Raw genomic sequence first — 23,751 nt, 5'->3', positions numbered from 1 at the left:
CCGGGCGTCGCTCCATCTTCCCGCCGTCGGTCCGCTCTGACTGTTCAGGTCAGAGGGCGTGATGACGCATATAGTGTGCGCGGCGCCCTCTGCCTGATCAGTCAGTGTGCAGAGATGCCGGGACCGGACGCTGGGAGCTGCAAGCAAGAAAGGTGAGTATGGCATTTTTTTTTTATTGCAGCAGCAGCAATGGCAGAGCTTTCTATGGCACAGCAGTACTGAACGGCACACAGCAGTATATGGCAGCTATGGGGCAGTACTGAACGGCACACAGCACTATATGGCAGCTATGGGGCAGTACTGAACGGCACACAGCAGTATATGGCAGCTATGGGGCAGTACTGAACGGCACACAGCACTATATGGCAGCTATGGGGCAGTACTGAACGGCACACAGCACTATATGGCAGCTATGGGGCAGTACTGAACAGCACACAGCACTATATGGCAGCTATGGGGCAGTACTGAACGGCACACAGCACTATATGGCAGCTATGGGGCAGTACTGAATGGCACACAGCACTATATGGCAGCTATGGGGCAGTACTGAACGGCACACAGCACTATATGGCAGCTATGGGGCAGTACTGAACGGCACACAGCACTATATGGCAGCTATGGGGCAGTACTGAACGGCACACAGCACTATATGGCAGCTATGGGGCAATAATGAACGGTGCAGAGCACTATATGGCAGAGCTTTATATGGCACATCTATGGGGCAATAATGAACAGTATGGAGCATTATATATGGCACAGCTTTATATGGAGCATCTTATGGGGCAATAATGAACGGTATAGAGCATCTATTTTTATTTTTGAAATTTACCAGTAGCTGCTGCATTTCCTACCCTAGGCTTATACTCGAGTCAATAAGTGTTCCCAGTTTTTTGTGGCAAAATTAGGGGGTCGGCTTATACTAGGGTCGGCTTATACTCGAGTATATACGGTAAATGTAAAACATAAAAGAGAGGACTCAACATGAGACATGTCCATAATATCTTCAAGGGGGGAGGATGACCCCCTTCCTTTAAAAATGGTACTCCTGTACTGGACACATAATTTACTGGAGAGTCCTGCTTCTCCAGCAGAATAGGCACAACGGGTGCAACCAAAAAGAAAAAGTCCATAGGCTCAAACATAGTCCCAGCACGCAGTCCTCTGTGTCAGGCAAATTAGCAACACAGCTTGCGCTAGCCATTATGACCTCTTCCGGTCACGAAACTTTATTCCCACTGGGGAAAACAATAGGGTGTCTCCTTTGTCCTGGATGGATGCGGAACAGTCCTTTTAGTATATGGTGCAATGGTACCACAAACGCAACAGTTCAGTCTCTTCAAGGGCACGCGCCTCGTGCTGCTCCAATAACATCAGGTTCCCTTTCTTGGTCCCGGGTCAGAGGTGACTCTGCAGCCGCAGCAGTCACAGGTTGCCTTAGAGAGGCAGGGGTGGCGATATCAGCGATATTGGCACGGAATTTAACCCCCACTCACAGCGCGACGTACATACATATTCTAGAATACCCGATGCTTTAGAATTGGGCCACCATCTAGTAAATACATAAAAGGCTTTCAATGTGTGTTGGTTGTATCCTGTCCCTATGATATGGTGATATGGTGTCCAGTAGTTCTAGTTCCTATTATATCAATTTTTAAACTTTATTAATAAAGATACTATTTATGGATTATACTCAGTCTGTGGTCTATTTGCACCATTTCTTTGTTGATGTAGAGTATGTGTTAAGTTTCATGTTCCTCCATTTAATTTTGGGATAATTTTTGAGTGTTAGGCCACATATTTGGCAGTGTGATATTTCCGTGACAGGCCTCATATATCTGGGTGCTCCAAGTTTGGGCATTTTAGGCCGGTTTTCCACTGTTTTTGCTGTCTGTGACTCTACTTATATACAGCGCTATTTTGCATTAAAAAAATACAGGCCACATATTTGGTAGTGTGGTATTTCTGTGACAGGCCTCAAATATCTGCATGCTCCAAATTTGGGCATTGTAGGCCGGTTTCACACTTTTTTTGCTGTCTGTTACTCTACTTATACACAGCAGTATTTTGCATTAAAAAAATACAGGCCACATATTTGGCAATGTGGTATTTCTGTGACAGGCCTCATATATCTCCGTGCTCCAAGTTTGTGCAGCGTACGCCGGTTTCCCACTGTTTTTGCTGTCTCTTACTCTACATAGTGAGCAGAATTATTAGGCAAGTTGTATTTTAGAGGATTATTTTTATTATTGATAAACAACTATGTTCTCAATCAACCCAAAAGACTCATAAATATCAAAGCTTAATATTTTTGGATGTTAGAGTGGGGTATTTTTAGATTTGGCTATATTAGGAGGATATCTGTTTGTGCAGGTAACTATTACTGTGCAGAATTATTAGACAACTTAATAAAAACCAAATATATTCCCAGCTCACTTGTTTATTTTCACCAGGTAAACCAATATAACTTCACAAAATTTAGAAATAAACATTTCTGACATGCAAAAACAAAACCCCCCAAAATTAGTGACCAATATAGCCACCTTTCTTTATGATGACACTCAACAGCCTTCCAGCTATAGATTCTGTCAGTTGCTTGATTTGTTTACGATCAACATTCTGTGCAGCAGCCACCACAGCCTCCCAGACATTGTTCCGAGAGGTGTACTGTTTTCCCTCCCTGTAGATCTCACATTTTATGAGGGACCACAGGTTCTCTATGGGGCTCAGATCAGGTGAACAAGGGGGCCATGTCATTATTTTTTCTTCTTTGAGACCTTTACTGGCCAGCCATGCTGTGGAGTAGTTGGAAGCATGTGATGGAGCATTGTCCTTCATGAAAATCATGCTTTTCTTGAATGATACCGACTTCTTCTGGTACCACTGCTTGAAGTTGTCTTCCAGAAACTGACAGTAGGTCTGGGAGTTGAGCTTCACTCCATCCACAACCCGAAAAGGTCCCACAAGTTTATCTTTGATTATACCAGCCCATACCAGCACCCCACCTCCACCTTGCTGGCATTTGATTCGGAGTGGAGCTCTCTGCCCTTTACTGATCCAGCCTCTGGCCCATCAAGAGTCACTCTCATTTCATCAGTCCATAAAACCTTTGAAAAGTCAGTCTTAAGATATTTCTTGGCCCAGTCTTGACGTTTATCTTATGTTTAGTGTTCAAAGGTGGTCATTTTTCAGCCTTCCTTACCTTGGCCATGTCCCTGAGTATCGCACACCTTGTGCTTTGCCATATAGCCATCAGGGTCGCAGGAAGTGTGTTGGGCAAGAAAGGCACAAAATAACTGCCCATGAATTGAGGAAAATCAAGCGTGAAGTTGCCAAGATACCATTTATTTATTTATTTGCCATGAAACGCTTGATTGTTCTGCGATCACGCTTCAAAAGTTTGGCAATTTCAAGACTGATGCATCCTTCTGCAAGACATCTCACAATTTTGGACTTTTCAGAGCCCGTCAAATCTCTCTTCTGACCCATTTTGCCAAAGGAAAGAAAGTTGCCTAATAATTAAGCACACCTTATACAGTAATAAAATAAACTTTGTCCTTTATTTCATTTGCACAAAGTTGACAAAGTATAAGGGAGGGACATTAGCAGAACATACAGAAAAAGAGGACTACGGCAGTTTCGAGTCTTGCGCTCTTCAACGGGTCCTATACTATGAATGGTAAGTCATTTCATTTTATGCTGCAACACCTGATCTTACTAATTAAAAACACATCTGTGTGAATTTAAAGTATACAAAATGCACAAAAACATGCACAAAAAACAACAAACCAATTAAACATTTTTCGTTGATAACGATCCCTATATAACCATTTGCCAAACAATAGAACTTTGCAAGAAGCAAGAATAATCAAGTCTTTCGTTCATTCCTAAAGGGCCTTGTACATTTGCTCTTATTATCCACTTGGCTTCTTGCCATAACAGAGGTTTATTATGATCTCCTCCACACCTAGGGAATTTAACCACTTCCAGACCTGCAAACTGCAGGCAATGAGAATCAGACCCATGTACTTCACGAATATGCTTTATAAATCTTGGGGGAAATAAAAATTTCCCTGTTGAAATCGAATGGAAATGCTCTCAGATTCTTGTATACATCGGTCTTATTATTTTACCGATGTAATAAAAGGCACAGGGGGAAAAAATTATATATACTACATATTATGTTTTACAGGTTATTAGCTCTTTAACATTATGTTGAATATAATTATAATAATAATAATCTTTATTTATATAGCGCCAACATATTCCACAGCGCTTTACAGTTTAACCGTTTCAAACACAACAGTCATAAGTAACAATGTTAACAATACAATAATTAAAGCGAAATAAGATGACCCTGCTCGTGAGAGCTTATAATCTACAATGAGGTGGGGGAGATACAAAGCACAGGTGTGTATTTACAATGATGTATTTACAATTATGGTCCAGCCATCTTCAGGGGGTGGGGGATAGATGAAGATAGTGAATGGGCTACACACACAAACATAAAATGACTTTGATTACTGAATGTGATAGGATGCTCTGAACAAATGTGTTTTGAGCGAGCGCCTAAAACTATGCAAATTGTGGATGGTCCTAATATCTTGGGGTAGAGCATTCCAGAGGATTGGCGCAGCGCGGGAGAAGTCTTGGAGTCGAGAGTGGGAGGTACGGATTAGTGCAGAGGTTAGTCAAAAGTCATTTGCAGAGCGTAGCGGTCGGTTAGGCCGATAGACAGAAATGAGGGAGGAGATGTATGGGGGTGCCGCACTGTGGAGAGCTTTGTGGGTGAGAACAAGTACTTTGAATTGTATCCTGTAATGAATGGGCAGCCAGTGTAATGACTGGCGAAGAGTGGACGCGTCAGAGTAATGATTAGCCAGATGGAAGACCCTGGCTGCTTGCATTAAGGATGGACTGGAGAGGGGAAAGTCGAGTGAGGGGGAGGCCAATTAATAGAGCATTACAGTAGTCCAGGCGGGAGTGGATCAGGGCGACAGTGAGGGTTTTTGTTGTTTCCATGGTGAGAAAAGGGCAGATTCTAGATATGTTCTTTAGGTGTAAGCGGTACGAGTGGGCAAGAGATTGTATATGGGAGAGGTGAAGGAGAGATCGGAGTCAAACATAACACCCAGACAGCGCGCCTGCTGTCGGGGTGTTATTATGGTGCAACGCACGGAGAGGGAAATGTCAGATTTAGGGAGGTTAGTAGATGGCGGGAGCAGAAGAAGTTCTGTTTTGGAGAGGTTGAGTTTCAGATAGAGAGCGGACATGATGTTGGAGACTGCAGACAGACAGTCAGTGGCGTTCTGTAGTACAGTGGGGGTAAGGTCAGGGGATGATGTGTATAGTTGTGAGTCATCAGCATAAAGATAGTACTGAAAGCCATATCTGCTGATGGTCTGTCCAATTGGGGCCGTGTAGAGAGAGAAGAGAAGACGGCCAAGGACTAAGCCCTGAGGTACCCCAACAGTGAGAGGAAGAGGAGATGAAGTGGAGCCAGAGAACAGAACTGAAGTAGCGGTCAGAAAGATAGGAGGAGAACCAGGAGAGAGCAGTGTCCTTAATGCCTAGTGACTGGAGCCTAGAGAGTAGGAGAGGGTGGTCAACAGTGTTGAAAGCTGCAGAAAGGTCGAGAAGAATGAGCAGAGAGTGGTCACCGTGACGTTTTGCTGTCAGAAGGTCATTGGTCACTTTGATGAGTGCAGTTTCTGTCGAATGTAGGGGGCGGAAACCGGACTGTGAAGGGTCTAGGAGGGAGTGAGTGGAGCGGTAACGGGTAAGGCGGGAGTATATTAGGCGCTCCAAGAGTTTAGAGATGAAGGGGAGATTGGAGACTGGTCTGTAGTTGTTTGTGCAGGATGGGTCGAGGGTGGGTTTCCTTAGTAATGGAGTAATGATAGAGTGTTTGAAGGAGGAGAGGAAAATGCCATAGGAGAGGGAGAGATTAAAGATTGTAGTTAGGTGAGTTGTGGCGACTGGAGAGAGAGACTTGAGGAGATGTGAGGGAATGGGGTCGGTGGTGCATGTAGTCGGGCGAGGAGAGGAGAGGATCCTGGAGACTTCTCCTTCTGTGATGGGATCGAATGTGGAGAGTGAGCCAGGGGAAATGCAGGGCTGTTTCACTGTGTTTGTAGGTTCTGAGGTTGAGGGGAGCTACTTGGTCAAGGGTGCTTCTAAGAGTGTCATTGAAGTGATGTACAGCCAGATCAGGACAGGAAAAAGAAGAGATTGGGGACAATGATGAGTGTAGGGAGTCTGAAAGTGTATGTGGGTTAATGGCTTGTAGATTTCTGACTGAATGGTAGGTAGGAGGGTACTGGGTGAGCGAGGATTTGTGAGTGTGAAGGAGAGAATGTTGTGGTCAGAGAGGGGAAGCAGTGAGTTATCTAGGTAGGAGATTGAGCAGAGGCCGGCGAAAACCAGGTCCAGGGTGTTACCGTCTTTGTGTGTTTCAGAGGTTGAGAGCTGTGAGAGACCCAGAGAAGTGATTAGTGATAGAAGCTGGGATGCAGATGTGGAAGTGGGGCTGTTAATGGGGATATTGAAGTCTCCCAGGATAAGGGTTGGTAGTTCTGATGACATGAAGTGCGGCAGCCAGGCAGAGAAATGGTCCAGGAAGTGGGTGGGTGAGCCTGGGGGCCAGTATATGACCGCTACTCTGAGGGAGAGGGGACGAAAGAGCCTGAGGGTGTGGACTTTAAAAGAAGGGAATGAGAGCGATGGAACTGGGGGATGACCTGGAAAGTGCATTGTGGGGACAGGAGTATGCCGACTCCACCACCAGGTCTGTTTGTCGGTCTCGGGGAATGGGAGAATTGTAAGCCACCATGGGAAATGGCAGCAGGAGAGACAGTGTCAGAATCCTGAAAAAAGGTTTCCGTGAGGACCAACAGATTCAGAGAGTTTTTCAGAAAGTAATTGTGTAGGAAAGGAAGCTTGTTGCATACAGACCGTGGATTCCAAAGGGCACAATTAAATATGTGCTACTTTTAACGTAGTGCCTGTAAGATGGTAATCGAAGAAATTACAATCTCCGCATTTAAAATCACCCTTTGGGGCAGAATCCCTCAACCAATTTTTTTGAACATTTGTTATCCGATTCTGCACCAAAAGGTCAAATAAATGATGGATTCATTTAAAAGTAAATCTCGGCTTAATCACACCCTGCTTAATTAGATCACCATCGGTTTCGAGGACATGCCAATTTTTTGTATTGCCATATGAATCGTTCTATCTAATGGGGTGTGTTTAAAACAAAAATTAAAATATTTTTCTTTTTTTGAACCACCAAGGCACGTTTTTTCAAACTATTTGGTTTATTTGTCAGTAATTCACATTGGGTGATCCTATTAACACGTGTTTCGGCGTCATCAAAGAGTTCAGATGGGTAAATCCATTTATCTAATGGGGTGTGTTTAAAACAAAAATTAAAATATTTTTCTTTTTGAACCACCAAGGCATGTTTTTTTCAAACTATTTGGTTTATTTGTCAGTAATTCACATTGGGTGATCCTATTAACACGTGTTTTGGCATCATCAAAGAGTTCAGATGGGTAAACCCCTACCTAAAAAACATTTTTTAACTCATTAATTTGATCTCTGAAGCTTTCCTCATACTTAATGATTTTTCTCATCCGCAACATTTGGCTGAAAGGTAAGCTTCTCTTAGTGTGCCCTGGATGAGCAGAGTCGTAACGTAGCATGGAATTTGAAGCTGTCGAATTCTTATGCACCTTTGTATATATATTCCCTTCAATAATACTGATTTTCACGGCCAAAAAATTTAATCTATCAATCCCAAAGCATGATGTGAACTGCATATTAACATCATTATTACTATTAAGATATTGTACAAAATTATCAAAATCCACCTGTCCACCATCCCACACTATAAACACGTCATCAACAAAACGTAAATAACATTTTATATGTTTTAAGAATGGATTTTATATACTGCTTATAAATTCTTCCTCAAATACCACAAGAAAAAGATTTGCGTAAATGCATGCAACTGGCGTACCCATGACGGTTCTCGTTACTTGAACATACCAATGGTTCAAAAACTTAAATGCATTGCATGTCAAAATAAAATTCAAACCTTCCAAAATAAACAAAATAAAATCAGGCGTTTTATAGGAATGCTCTAAGATCTTTTTAATGGCATCAATGCCGTCTGCATGCGGTATCCTGATGTATAAATTCACCACGTCTATTGAAGCCAGGGCAAAACCCGGCTGCCACTCAGCCAATGCAACCCCCTTTAAAAAATCATCCGAATCCTTTAGAAAAGAGGTAAGTTTTGATACTAACGGTTTAAGACACCAGTCAAGGAATTGCGATAGTGGTGTGGTAACCGAATTAATCCCTGACACTATTGGGAGTCCGGGGGGAAGAGACAAAGATTTGTGAATTTTCGGGATACTATTGCAATTGGGGATACATGGACACAGAGAAAATAATTTTTCAGCTTCATTTTTAGTTAAGACGCCATTTTCCACATTTATTCTTAAAAAAAGATCTCAATTTATCCTTATACTTAGGAATTGGATTATCTTCTAAACGTCAGTAAGTATCGGTTTGATTTAATTGTGACAAGCTTTCCTTTATATAATAGTCTCTCTCCATTAACACAATATTACCACCTTTATCTGCTTTTGTTGTTTTCTGTGAATTTTTTTGTGCATGTTTTTTGTAAATTTGGATATGCTTTTAAATTCACACAGATGTGTTTTTAATTAATAAGATCAGGTGTTGCAGCATAAAAGGAAATTACTTAACATTCATAGTATAGGACCCTTTGAAGCGTTCAAGACGCGAAACGGCCGTAGTCCTCTTTTTCTGTATGTTCTGCCAACGTCCCTCCCTTATAACCTTGTCCACTTTGTGCAAATGAAATAAAGGACAAAGGTTTTTTATTCCATGGAAGATTCGAGTTGTGCGGCTGTTTTCTTCTTATTAGATTACTTCATATGTGTTTTTCAGCAAGCACCTCCACATATTGAATATACCGTGAAGGGTGTCGTTGATTCAGAGATCACCATCTACATCAGTAAGTCGATTTTTTTGTCTTTGTGCGATTCAATTTTTTCTTTTTTTGTGACACCTTATATAGGGTTTTGATATAGGGTCATTAGACAACACCCTCTCATTACAGAGATGCAAATCACCTGATTTACTTAATTGGTAGTTGTCTCTCAAGCTTGAACAGCTTGGAGTAGGACAACATGTATAAAAAGTATCATGCGATCAAAATACAACTTGCCTAATAATTTTGCACACAGTGAACTGATATACAGCACTATTTTGCATTTAAAAAAATACAGGCCACATATTTGGCAGTGTGATATTTCTGTGACAAGCCTCATAATTCTGCGTGTTCCAAGTTTGGGCATTGTAGGCTGGTTTCCCACTGTTTTTGCTGTCGATTCCATCATATGATGGATCTGGAGCCATAGGCTTCCATTCTAGCAAAAGCCAGATTGCGCCGGATCCGTCGCTGTCCGTTTTTTCAACGGACACAAAAAATGTTACTATGTCTGTTTTTCTCCGGCCACAGGAAAAACTTTTGACAGGTCCGGCGAAAAACAGATGAAGCGTGAGGCCATCCGTTGCTAAAACAAGTCTATGAGAAAAAATGGATCCGGCGGCAACTTTTGCAGGATCCATTTTTTTTCAAAATTCGCCGGATTGTGCCTGATGGCAAAAAACTGATGTGTAAAAGCAGCCTTGGAGAAGTAATGGCAAAGGCTACTGGGGGAATGTGAAGGCCATCAGCTTTCAGAAACCGTTTATATCCACCAAGGCGAAAAGGCAGCATTTCCGTGGCCAACAAAGTGGAGATGGTGAAGTAGAAGCTCTTAGTTTTGGCATGTGTAGGAGAAAACATTCTTTTGTGTGACCACAACTGGGGGACCAATGGCTGGCTGATGTGTTGAGAGAGGGTGAAGTATGTGTACACGACAAACTGCTTACCTGTGAATGAGGTGCAGATGGAGATGTTATTGTGGATTGAGAAAGATGTAATGTGCACGGTGTCTGAGATCAGTCAAAAACAACAGGCACTAGAGGTGAACAGACTTGTTCATAAAACGTTTTCCAATCTCAAATTCAGCACGAATGAAGAACATTCGGATTCGTGATTTTTTTCCTGAGCATTTTTCCTCAAAATCTGCAAAATTCGGTCACAGATCGGTAAGTGATCACGTTGTTTTTGTGTTTGACTTTAGGATGGTGGTGCTCTATGATGCTTGGGGAGATGTGTTTTATGAGAGGAGTGGGTCTGTCTAGGTCAGAGGAGCAGCGGACTGTATTTTTTTTTCTGTTTTTTGTTCTGTATTAATTTAATGTGTGTACATTCCGGCAGCCAATCAAGGCAAAGAAACCATCCACAACATCATAACAAAACATCTTCTCTGATTGGCTGCCGAAGTCACATGTTCCTGTCCATATAAAAAGTGAACATCTTATTTTAATGTCACCATTGTAACACCACAGAAAGGCCACTCGTGTTGCTCTTGAAAGTGAACTTGTCAGTTAGCTAGATAGGATCCTATCTTATGTGAAATCAATCTTCCAGCATCTAAATAGATTGTGCTAAATCTGTGTTTCAGTCAGGAGGCCCCTTTTGCTAATCAAAATCGTTTGGGCAAAAACTGTACTGCAGTGAGCAATCAGGAGTCCCCATTTCCTCTTAAAAATATTTAGACCTAATATAGTGGTTCAACCAAGAGGCCCTGTTTGCTAATCCAAATCGTTTGGGATAACACTGTCTTGCAGTGAGGATTCAGGAGACCCCATTTCCTCTTAATAATCATTAATATTAATTATAATAATGATGTTCAGACAGGAGGACCTTTTTGCTTATTCAAATCATTTGGGATAAAACTGTGTTTCAGTGAGGAATCATGAGGCCCCATTGGCTCATCAAAAATCGTTAGATATAAGAGTGTTTTTCAGGTACACAATCTAAAAAAAATAGTGACATTTAGTGACAGTTAAGGCTGCTTTCACACATCAGGTTTTTCGCCGGATGCCGGTTCCGGCGTCGCGCCGCATCACTGGATCCATTTTTTTTAAAGAAACCGGATGGCAACCGGATGAGACAGATCCGTTTTTCATCCGGATCAGGTGTCCGGATCCAGCGACAAACCGGATCGGACTCATCCGGTTGCCATCCGGTTCGTCCGGTTTTCTTTCCAGTTTTTTAGGGATCCGGCTTTTAAAAATGCCACCTGAAAGGCTAAAAAGGTGATTGGCTGGCTGAAAACTATATATACAGTGTTCTTAACATCTGTGACGGGTTGGAGAGGAGCAAGATACAGAGCAAGATGGACGGCATTATTGCAAAGATTCTGCAGAACAACATGGATTTCATCACAGAGGCGAATCGATTGAAAGCAATTGTTATTGAGAAAGAGGAAGAGAGACAGTGTGTCATGCGTCTGCCGTTTGTGGATCCTGTTGTGAATTCTGTTGTCAAGCTCCCTCCTGTGGTCGTGAATGGTACTTCGGCTGGTTCTGTCCATGGGCTTCCTCTGGTGGTTGTGAGTGGGGCTGCGGCTTCTGAGTTTCCTTCCACAGGTGACGAGGTTAATTCGTTAGCTGGCTGCTCTATTTAACTCCACTTAGATCATTGCTCCATGCCACCTGTCAATGTTCCAGTATTGGTCTTGTTCTCTTCTGGATCGTTCTTGTGACCTGTCTTCCCAGCAGAAGCTAAGTTCCTGCCTGTTTTTCTCTTGTTTGCTGTTTTTCTGTCCAGCTTGCTATTTTGATTTTTGTCTTGCTTGCTGGAAGCTCTAGGACACAGAGGGAGCGCCTCTGCACCGTGAGTCGGTGCGGAGGGTCTTTTTGCGCCCTCTGCGTGGTCTTTTTGTAGTTTTTTGTGCTGACTGCAAAGTTGCCTTTCCTATCCTCAGTCTGTTCAGTAAGTCGGGTCTCACTTTGCTAAATCTATTTCATCTCTGTGTTTGTAATTTTCATCTTTACTCACAGTCATTATATGTGGGGGGCTGCCTTTTCCTTTGGGGAATTTCTCTGAGGCAAGGTAGGCTTTATTTTTCTATCTTCAGGGCTAGCTAGTTTCTTAGGCTGTGACGAGTTGCAAAGGGAGCGTTAGGAGCAATCCACGGCTATTTCTAGTGTGTGTGATAGGATTAGGGATTGCGGTCAGCAGAGTTCCCACGTCTCAGAGCTCGTCCTGTATGATTAGTAACTATCAGGTCATTCCGTGTGCTCTTAACCACCAGGTCCATTATTGTCCTAACCACCAGGTCATAACAGGATCCACCCCATCACGGCACAGAGAATGACTCGGGGAGTCTTTTCCACTTTGTATATGGAGCTTCGAGGTGACCCTGACAAGTTTTTCAGCTATGTTCAGATGAAAGCGGAGAACTTTGATATTTTTAACGACAAAGGTACCAGTAGCGCTTCAGATTCACAGAGTCCTGCAGCAGAAAAAATACAGAGCCACTCTCCTGTATCTATAACTGTACTAAACACATAAACCAATTATCTGCGCTGGATCCTCTTACTCCGTAACTTCACAGACTAAGTGTCTGTGAACTATAAAAATAGGGGTAGTGAAAAAAATATATATATACCCACTTAATATCAATAAAATAAAAATAAAATAGAAACCAAACTAGTTGGTATACGTAAATGCATGAACCCCTATGCGGAAAAACACAATCGGTATATGTAGCACAGATCAGGTAATAGTGCACAAATAGCTAATTTCTCATTAATGCAGGAACGTCCGGTGTTACCTAACGATATGTACCCAATAGTGTCCGGAACTTTCATGGATAGATCTTTCTGTGCAGTCCCAGTGTCCTTTATAGTAGAGTCCACGGGTGTGCATTCACGTGGGTGTGTTGTAGGTGCTGCCCCGGCCGGTGGCAAGAGCACCATGCATTCACCCACTTCACAGGACGGAGGAGCGCTAGTAGATTCAGCCGCTAGGTGCACTGCAGATGCAGGACCTTACGTGACGTCACGATCATGTGGAAACACACCTATGTTCGGATGAAAGCGGAGAACTTTGATATTTTGGTGGAGCGGGTTGAACATCTGATAAGAAGGAGTGATACCTATTGCCGATTCTCCATTACGCCGGCTGAGCGTCTGATGGTCACTCTTTGGTAAGCATTCTTTTTGGATCCACTCTTGTAGGGCACTTTCGTTGATATTTTGAATTTGCAGTAATTTCTGCCTTGCTTTTGTTCACAGATTCCTAGCAACTGGTGAATCCCTGTCTTCACTACATTTTCAGTTCAGACTGGGCATTTCAACCATATCAGGAATAGTGAGGCGCACTTGCTGTGCACGGTGGGACTCTCTGCATGAAGAATACATTCCACATCCCATAATGCAGACATGGTTGGAAGTAGCACACAGATTCCTGGAAGTGTGCCAGTTTCCCAATTGCTTGGGTACGGTGGACGGGAAACACATCCGTATCGTGAAACCGGCTGGTTCTCGATCTCAGTATTTCAACTACAAGAAGTACTTTTCCATCGTGCTGATGGCCATCGCCGATGCGGATTACAAATTTGTAGCGGTGAATATTGGGGCGTATGGCCGTTCTAATGATTCGCAAGTTTTCAAACTGTCTTCTATGGGGCAGCATTTATATGGACAAACCTTTCAATTTCCCCCCCCAAGACCACTGCCTCAAACTTCTGAGCCACCAATGCCATTTGTATGTGTTGGGGATGAAGCTTTTCAGCTTTCAGAGCATCTTTTGAAACCCTACTCCAGCCGTTGTTTAACCAATACCAAAAGAATTTTCAACTACAGACTCACACGTGCAAGGAGAATGGTGGAGTGTGTGTTTGGGATCCTAACCGCCAAATGGAAAGTTCTCCTGACATCCATTAACTTGAAGACAGAAAGCGTGTGTTGTCCTACACAATTATGTTATATCCAAGGAACAGCTTTCCATTGAGGACCACTCTGCCGAAACCATCTTGACGGATTATAGCAACCAGACATACAGAAGTTCTGCCACAGTTTCCAGAATACGGGATCACTTTGCAGAATATTTTATTTCACCCCAAGGAAGAATACACTGGCAGAATGAGAGAGTATAAACACTGTATGTACCTAGTAATAACTGTAACCTTTACCCATGTTGTGTACCTGTTGTTTTTACCTTTTACCCATGTTGTGTACCAGTTTGGTTTTTACCTTTTACCCATGTTGTGCACCTGTTTGGGTTTACCTTTTAGCAATGTTGGGTACCTGTTTGATTTTATTTTTTAACCAAGATGTGCATCTGTTTGGGTTGTACCCAAAGTACTGCTGTTACCAATAAACCTTGTTTAACAAAAGTGTTATTTGTCCCTAATGAATACATACAAGAGAGTTTTCAACCAAAAAGTTTTATTAACATAATTAAACAACAAAAAACATACAGGTAACTAAAAGTTTTCATACGTCGGGGTGGAGATACTGTCGGAGGGACTGTCAGATAGGGACACTTAGACAGTGGGAGTGTGGAGAGAGGAATGTGTTGGTGGTGGGGAATGTTCTATAGTTAGGGGTGAAGGAGTGGAGAAAGCTATTGAGCAGGTGGACAAGAAAGTGGGATTGGGGTTAGGAATTTGGTAGCATGGAGCGGTGTAGGTAATGTTTTGTGAGGATTGGGAGGCCGAAGGAGTGATGTGTGTAGAAGCTGTTTGGGAAGAGGGTGATAGAGGCTGTTGGAAGTGGGCAGGGAGAGGAGGTGAGGATGAAGTAGATGGGAAGTTGTATGGGTCGGGATCATCATATGGGTGGGAAGGGGCACGGGCGGGAGGCTGGTAGTGTGGCTGGTGGGAAGGGTCATGTGCGGGAGGCTGGTAGTGTGGATGGTGGGAAGGGGCACGGGGCTGGTGGTGTGGCTGTTGGGAAGGGGCACGGGAATGCTGCAAGTGTTGTGGCTGTTGGGACGGGGCACGATGTGGATGATGGTGAGGTGGGCGGGATGGGGCATGGTCAGTTTGGCGGTATGGGTCAGGAGGATGGTACTGGCTTTAGTGATGGACAGTGGAGGAAGGGAGGGCGGTTGGAGGATGGTTGGAAAGACTATCTGCTCTAGAGGCTATGAGCGCTAGAGTAGACTGGCAGGATTCCATTACTTGCATCTGCTGAGAAGTAGATAGCGTCTCCATTTGCTCAAGCACCGACTGAAAAAAAGTGTTGTTCGGTGACTGTCTTGCCTCTGAACGCATCGTTACCAGAAGTGTATGCATCTCGAGCATACTTTTATTTATGAAATTGAAACCTGCAGCCATTTGCTCGGACAAAACTTTCAGATAGTTCTGGAACAATGCGTTCAGGTGCAAGAACTCGGGAGCATAACTATGTACCTGACGCCTCTGCCGAAGCCGCCCCAATGCTACAGGTGTACTAGAGGTGGCTGCAGAAGAGGGGTGGGGTACAGGAAACGCTATGTCCTCACCAGCAGCTACATGCAATGGAACCGGCCAGGATGCTCCAGTGTTCGTGGATGGGAAAGAGGGATCAGTAGAGTGGGAAGGTGCAGAGTGGGAAGGTGCAGAGTGGGAAGGTGCAGAGTGGGCAGGCACAGAGTGGGAAGGTGCAGAGTGGGAAGGTGCAGAGGGTTCCTCACTGTCAAAGTGTCCCTTGGTGGCGGCCTCCTGAGGGATCGCCCCAGAAGGGTTCAACTGTGCTGCAGGCTCCCGAGTGCTCCCGACGGTACTGTGGAAAAAGAGAAAAACAAACAATTAATATACTGTCATTGCATGGCCCTGGCTGAAAGAGCAAAAGAGGTTAGACATGTAAAACATTATTGCATGTGGTGGGTAATATTTACCTTCGGGTGACCATCGTTGACCTGAGGAACGACAGGGCCCTTGCGTATTTGTATGTACTCCTGCGTCCTCCAGATCCACTCGGGGCCCGCATCTCTTTGTTGAACTCCTTCTTAAAGCGATCCCTGATCGACCGCCACCTTTTCACAATCCGCTCACCTGTTAAAAAAGGAGAAAGACAACTTGGTTAGAAACAGCATTTTAGAATACATCACCAAAACTGAACTGAGGATACTTACGTTCTTGAATCTGGGCCTAAACATCAAGGTCCTCCCACCTCGGTATCAGTTCACAGCAGATTTGCTCCCAGAGTCGACGGGTCACTGAGAGATCAGCATGGCGGTGGTCACCCATATTCCACAACGGCTCCCTGTCTCTGACAATAACGATGAGGAGGTCAATATCAAGGCCGACCTCCTCACCGTCCGAATCTGGAGCACGCTGTGAAACCTGTTTGAAAAGGGGGAAAAAAAATTAAAACCAAATTTGAAACATTGCTAACCTCCCCCCAAAAAATAAAAAAAAAACCTACACAACGACGGCCACCATGTGAATTACGCCAACGACTCTGGGAGCCACTGGAAGGACCTCTTGCTTGGGCACCAGATTCCGAACTCTAGAAGAAAAATGAAAAAAAATTATGTGCTTGTTGGTGGCCATTCTATGCATTGTGTGCCATGTGATATATGTTTTCTATGTGTTGTGTGAGGTTTGAAAGTATCAGTTTCTATGTGTTTTGTTGTAAAAATCTCGTGTTATGTTTTGTGTGTAGTTTAGGGTGTGTTTCCGCAATACATGACAGATACATACCAATTGTGAGCCCTTTCCGTCCGTGTGTTTCTCCACCCCATCCCTCTTCTTCGGGGAGCACCTCTTCTACTGGGGAGTCAGCCTCATCAGCTTCCTATGATGAAAGATAAAAAAATACATTATAAACACACACTCACACACACTCACACACACACACACTCACACACACTCACAGACACACTCACTCACACTCACACACAGTCACTCACACTCACACACACTCGACAACGATGGAGCAAGAGAACTTATTCATATTTACCTCTGTGCGTTGACAACGAGGAGGAGGGCTCCCCGAAGACATGGCTGCAGGCTGTCGGCTCTCTGACAGGCTCTCGGCTCTGTGGCTGGCTCTCGGCTCTGTGGCTGGCTCTCGGCTCTGTGGCTGGCTCTTGGCTCTGTGGCAGGCTCTCGGCTCTGTGGCTGGATCTCGGCTCTGTGGCTGGCTCTCGGCTCTGTGGCAGACTCTCGGCTCTGTGGCAGGCTCTCGGTTCTGTGGCTGGCTCTCGGCTCTGTGGCTGGCTCTCAGCTCTCTGGCAGGCTCTGGGCTCTGTGGCAGGCTCTCGGCTCTGTGGCTGGCTCTGGGCTCTGTGGCAGGCTCTCGGCTCTGTGGCAGGCTCTCGGCTCTCTGGCAGGCTCTCTGGCACAGGCTCTCTGGCAGGTTTCTGGCTCCTTCCGTCTTGGCAGGGTGTGGCAGGGTGTTGGCTCTTCTGCTTTTGGGCTGGAAATGGATGAAGGCCTCATGGCCCTGCTTTATATATAGTCCAGGGGGCTGACCATAGGTTTTGGAGCATGCTCAGTGTATCCATAGACATGCATTGTTGCAAAAAGCCGGAAAGGCCGGATCTGGCCTTTCTGGCTTTTTCACTGGAGACAAAAAACGTTACAGTAGACGTTTTTTCCAGACGCCGGAATCGACTCGACGCCGAATCCGGCATCAGACCGGAAGGAACGCTGGGCCATCCGGCACCAATAATATTCAACGGGGGAAAAGCCGGATCCGGTTTCTCCCTTTTTCAATTCCGTTTTTTGGCGGAAGAGCCGGAATTCGCCTGAAACAAAAAACCTGATGTGTGAAAGCAGCCTAACTGACAGGTGTGGGCCTAAGGTTGAGAAACAGCAGGATAAAATAGGGGAAGGGTACATACAACATGAGTGGGAAAAAGTGAGGTTGTGAAAGGGGAATAGGCTTGGTGTTCGACATGTATGTGGGTTAGATGTTAATGTTAATCCGTGCGAGACACTGAATAAACGTCCCTGCGAGACACTGATGCTGCGCTAGTGCACCCAGCCCAGTATCTCTGCTGGCTGGCAAGCTGAAAGCTTGCATCATGCCAACGTTCAGCATGGCATCCGGATGTAGCACACTACATTCATCGCCGGACAACTGGATTATTAGCTCATCACACAGGTTAGGAATATGGTTGTTTATAATTTTTTGTCATTTACAGGTGACATGGGCATCAAAAACTTATCTTCTCATCAGACAGGTGAGGATTATGGTGTTTCATTATTTTTTTCTTTCACAGGGGACATGGGCTTCAGTAGATTAGGCGTAAAAGTGAGTATAACTTGATTTTTTTATTTCAAATGAAGGTGCCTATGATGATGATTTGTGCAAACTGTAAAGCGCTGCAGAATATGTTAAAGATTATTGTTAAAGATTATTATTACGTCTTTATTTCAATTAAAGTACCTTATTCTTATAGAGGTCTCTAAATTAGTAACCCTTGGGCTTGATGTCAGCTGGCAATACAAAACTGACATTAACCCCAATACTATTACCAGACTTGCCACTGCACCAGGGCAAGTGGGAAGAGCAGGCTAAGCACTATAATTGGCATATCTCATGAATGCGCCATTTCTGGGGCAGCTGAGAGCTGATGATTTTAGTCTGGAAGGGGGCCAATATCCATGGCCCCTCCTAGGCTATTAATATCAGCCTGCAGCTGTCTGCCTAGCCTTTGCTGGTTATTAATTATAGGGGAGTCCCTATGTAATTTTTTTGGGGTCTCCATTTTAATAACCAGTAAACGATACGCACACTGCTGTAAGCTGATATTAATAGCTTGCAAACCTACATGTGTATTACCCCCTTCCTATGCTACAAACATCAGCCCCCAGCTGTAAGCATTCCCTCAGCTGGTTAACAAAATTTGAGGGGATCCCATGCCATTTTTTCTTTGTTATTTAATTATTAGCTAAATCCATGAATATTAAATTGCACACTCGCTGCTCTAGTTATATATGTGACTGATATTTTTCTATCTTTATATTCTATGTATATATCTATTCTATATATTCTATTCTGACTTGTCACACTGTGATTTTACTGTACGTAGCTGATAAAATATTGGGTTTTCTAGGAGATGGGTGCGTAAAAATCAGACGGCACCCGCATGGTCCATGTGCCGTGTGATTTTTTTTTTTCTTGACTTGTATTGGCGAGTCTTTTACGATTTATGTGGCAAATCGCAGCATGCTTATATTGTTTTCTCAATCCGATCTGAGCGGAGAAAAAAAATCGCAGATGAGCAGGTAATCATAGAACAATATTAGTCAGAGTGCAATTCAATTTTTGTTTCAGATTGCACTAGTCCGTTTTTCTCGCAATTGAGTATGAGCCCTTAGATCCAATAGCTGGGCTCCCAAAGATGTATCTCACTGACGTTGAGAACATATATATTCAAACTCAAATGGCTGTTCAAGGCATGCAAATATCTCGCAAGAAGGACACCTGGTAGTATTGTCCATGGTGCACATACTAAATGGGGATAAACAGTACGGATAAAAGCATAAAAACACCAAACTATGTTCTTGATCTAAATTATGATATTGTGTTTAACTATGCACTTACCTGCAGCACGTGCACTTAAAATGTATCCCTTGCTCTAACCAGCACGTGTTATTACTAGCCTGGGAGCCTTATGGGATATTGTCCATTTTCCTAGATTATTAACATCAGTCTCCAGCTGTGGGCTGGTTATGAAAATTATGCTGTAGCCAACGCCATTTTAATTTTTAAATTTTTTTATTTCATTCTTAATTTTACACAGGAAATACACAGGTGCAGAATACAACTACAATCATTGTCACCTGGTTGCGCTAATCTCAGGGAGACCAGGCGACAATAATGAGAGCTGGTTTCAGCAGCCGGCACCTGGGAACAGCTACTGTACTGCTTTTCCCAGATGCTGGTACGTGTCACACAGACACACAAACAGCACACGGATGTGACACACAAATACTCGGACAGCAAACGGATATATGGATATGGATGGCACACAAACATGGACCATGGATCTCACCAGTACTGTTTTTTCCTGTACAAAAATCACCAGTACTTTTGAAGGGTGCCATAGATGGTGTGAGATCGCGCTCCCCGAGTCCGTTGGGGGACACTCGCTCAGCAAAGGGATTAAAGCACTCAGGCACGGTTTCTCACATAAACAGTCTATCCGATTTATTTTGTCATCATAAACCGCACCATGAACGGTTCATTATATATATCAACAGAACACAATAACCACCGACAGTCTGTTCCAATGGCAGATACTTTTCTGCCCATAACCCCCTTTATCTGGAGTTACCTTCCTGGAGCTCCTGCTCCATATGCTGACTCCTTGTCAGTCCTTGTTACCAGGGAAGCTGCCTAACTGGGATCACTGTCCCAGACATTGCCTTGCTCACCAGGCCACCTAACAGTCTCAGACCTACAGAAGGACTGTAGCTTCCCCAACGTAGTGCCGTCATAGACTTTGCACATATGGCCTCTCCATGTGCTATTCAGGAAGACCAGTCCCTGGAACTTCCAACACACAGGCCTTCAGTCCGTGGCTTACCATGTGCTTCCAGGAATCCAGTCCACTTCAGGACATTCCAACACACAGGCCTTCAAGGACATCACACTCTGACCATCCGGGTCCATACACTCTCAACATGTGACCCAAACCCTGGTCACATTATGTACTCTGCCCATAGGTGGGAGATGTGTGTGGTTAGTCACTCCTGCCCAGCTCTCCAACTATCCCTGTAAGCCCCCTTATAACAAAACCAATACTTGTGGAACTACAAGTCCCAGAACAACAACATTTGGGGCTTACAGCGCAGAGGACAACCTCTGTCTCTGCGACACATACCGGCTATTCACAATTAAGCCAATCACTGTATCACAATGGACAGTAGGAGTGTTGATCCAAGTGTAGAGTCAGTCATATAGTACAGTATAGTTAGTTTCAGTATAAAATAGAAACTTGTTTCTAAATGCAAACTTGGTTTTATTTTTTGCTTCATTTTAACCTAATCTCTCAATAGAATATTAATTAAAGGACTTGAAGGTGGTTGGAGTTAAAAATGGACATAAAAGGCTCTAGCCTTGATGTCTTCATTGCAGTAACTGCATGTGGTAACATCACCCCACATGCAGTGGTTAAAGGCTAAAAGATAAATCACACTTTAACAGGCAGTGAACAGGTGGATAGATGGAAAGGTTAAACCTAGTTGTTGTTTTCTAAAGGGATTTTCCAGGGATAAGAAAACTTACTTTTTAATAATGTGATTTGCAGATTGGTAATATGCTAAACAGTCAACCAAGGTGTCTAAGTGTGATGATTTACATATTCTTTAAAGTTGCCAAAGGTTTTGACCTACATGATTTTGAAAAAAATAAACCTTGCTTTTGAAAAAAAAATGTATATCTATATTTCTTTTTTCTTTTTTTTTCTCTTGTAAGACCGTTGAAAACTGTGTGTGCATTATGAGAAACCTTTCCTACCGGTTAGCTGCAGAAACTTCTCAGGGACAGCAAATTGGAACTGATGAACTTGATGGATTACTTTGTGGTGATACCAATAGCAAAGATACTGAAAGCTCAGGATGCTGGGGAAAAAAGAAGAAAAAAAAGAAATCTTTAGATCAGGTGAGTAATTCTGTTCTTCATTTAACTATACAAAGACAAGTCAAAGGGTGTGCAGATTTCAGCAAATCAATTTTATTAAACATTCTGTAAAGTTTATAAGTATATGAAGTTTATAAATAACAAAATACCTAGACATGGTAAAGTAAAAAATAAAATAAAAAAAATGTCCAGACCAATAGAAAATTCCTTCTCAGAAAACTTTTGTCTTTTTGAATACCATTATATACAGTAGGTCATAGTTTATGTCTAAGTGAAAACTATTTTTGTCATGGTCCTAAGTAACAGCCTGCATTATAGTCTAAAGTTGCAGTGTTAGGAGTCGAGTTTCCTCTGCTGCACAGGGGGAATCTCGATCCGTCTCCGCTGCGGTCTCCCATTCTCCTCCAGCCGCAGTGGAGCCTGCTCAGCAGGGACGTCGATCCCAGCGTCTCGCTCAGTCTGACTCTGTGAGAAGAGTTACTGCTGCTTCTCCAGCTTCTGCCTTTAAAGCCAATACTGGTCAGCAGCGAGTGGACTTCTCTGGGACTAAGTCCTTGTCTGCGCACACTGAGCATGCCCAGGGCAAGATCTCCCGTTGGAGATCGAGGGTCATGTGCTCAGACTCTGCAGCGCATTCTATTGGTCCTCTTGGCAGGTCTCGGAAGGGCAAAGTTTCTGTGGCCGCTTCCTGTCCTGCAGCTATATAAACTGCGCATGACCGCACGGCCATGCGCTAGTGTACAACTTTATACGTGTGTTTGTTGTGAGTGCAAGTCGTCCTTTAAATACCCCTACCCTACTGTATGATTGTTCGCGTATGGTGTATGGCTGCTATCTAGCGCCCGACTTAACACTCAACGTGTCACACACGTGTCAGCGTCCTCTGCTGTGACCGCCAGTGCGGCGCCACGCGCCTGTGTGCGCTTCCTGACCCATGTCTGGGTACTTAGTGGTGCCTGCCAGCACGGCACAGTTTGCACTTCGGTGCCTCTATTGTATATACTTTTCACACCCAGTTGTGGTGTAGTGCCAGCAAGGGTCTAATCGGACTACTATCCCTGTTGGGGTCTAGTTCGCTGACCACTTGCTCGCGCTCTATGTGCGGTACCGCGATCCTGTGACGCAACAGGATCGCTTTCTTCACGCTGGGTGAGGTTTAACCCACGCGTGTATACTTATGAGTACCGCCATATCGTCTGTCATGTCCTAGCAGCAGGTTTCACCTGCACGGTGGACCCCGGACTGCGAACGCATCCATTACATCTCTCTTGGTGCGTTCCGCCAGTCCTAACATTACACTAGCGCCAGGGTCTGGCTAGTGATGACAGACATACAGCAATCTCTGCGGCATATCCAGCAGCTGGAGGGTAGGTTGGCGGCTCTCGAGAGCGCGACCTCAGCTGTGGATGTTACTGCAGTAGCTGTACAGGCTGCCAGCGTGGCTGCAGCTACTATGTCCATTGCCACCCCTGTTCCGACATTATCTCACCTCCCGCTGCCAGAAAAATTTTCTGGTGATAGCAAGTTTTGTAGGGGATTTGTGAGTCAGTGCTCTATTCATCTCGAGCTCCTGGCTACACGTTTTCCCACAGAGCGGGCTAAGGTGGGATTTATTTTGTCTCTATTGTCGGACAGGGCGTTGGAATGGGCTACGCCGCTGTGGGAGCGTGGCGATCATGTGGTGCAGAGTGCTCCGCTGTTTCTGAGCGCTCTGAAACATGTCTTTTTAGGACCTCAAGTCACCCATGATACTGCGCTCCAATTGCTGGCATTAACTCAGGGTGAGTCCTTGGTCAGTCATTTTGCTGTCCAATTCCGCACCTTAGCATCTGAGCTGGATTGGTCGGATAAAGCTCTTATCCCCATATTTTGGAGGGGCTTGGCTGACCACGTAAAGGACGCTCTGGCCACTAGGGAGATTCCTGCCACACTGGAGGAGTTAATAACTGTCTCCACTCGAATTGACCTCCGTTTTAACGAGCGGAGGTTAGAGCGAGCCCAGTGTAGGCAGAGGTTTCGGCTGGCTCCTACTTTTGCCAAACCTCTTGAATTTCCAGTCCTGGTTCCTGAGTCACATGAGGCCAGGGAGGTGTCACAAGCAGGATCTAAGTCCCGTACCGCTTGTGCACTCAGGGTCTGTCATGTTTGCCAGCAGTCAGGACATCTAGCCACCAGATGTCCTCAGCGGTCGAGGAAACGTCAGCGTCTAGTGGTAGTTGGTGGAGG

The 23,751-nt window shown here is 44.3% G+C and overlaps 1 protein-coding gene across 4 annotated transcripts in view; it reads left to right on the top strand.

The window, feature by feature from the left end:
- The window catches only part of CTNND2 (catenin delta 2), a 2,169,946-nt gene that overhangs the window by 1,259,480 nt on the left and 886,715 nt on the right, over positions 1-23,751 (top strand). For all 4 annotated transcript variants that reach the window (XM_069730454.1, XM_069730453.1, XM_069730452.1 and 1 more), the window contains exon 14: positions 21,361-21,546. In XM_069730454.1, the coding sequence (XP_069586555.1) occupies positions 21,361-21,546 (186 nt within the window). The remainder of the gene's footprint in view (positions 1-21,360; positions 21,547-23,751) is intronic.

Source organism: Ranitomeya imitator, chromosome 6 (genome assembly GCF_032444005.1).
Source record: "Ranitomeya imitator isolate aRanImi1 chromosome 6, aRanImi1.pri, whole genome shotgun sequence".
In the NCBI taxonomy this organism is placed as follows: Eukaryota; Metazoa; Chordata; class Amphibia; order Anura; family Dendrobatidae; genus Ranitomeya; species Ranitomeya imitator.
The sequence above is the reverse complement of the archived record's forward strand: the minus strand, read 5'-3'. Positions and strand labels throughout refer to the sequence as shown.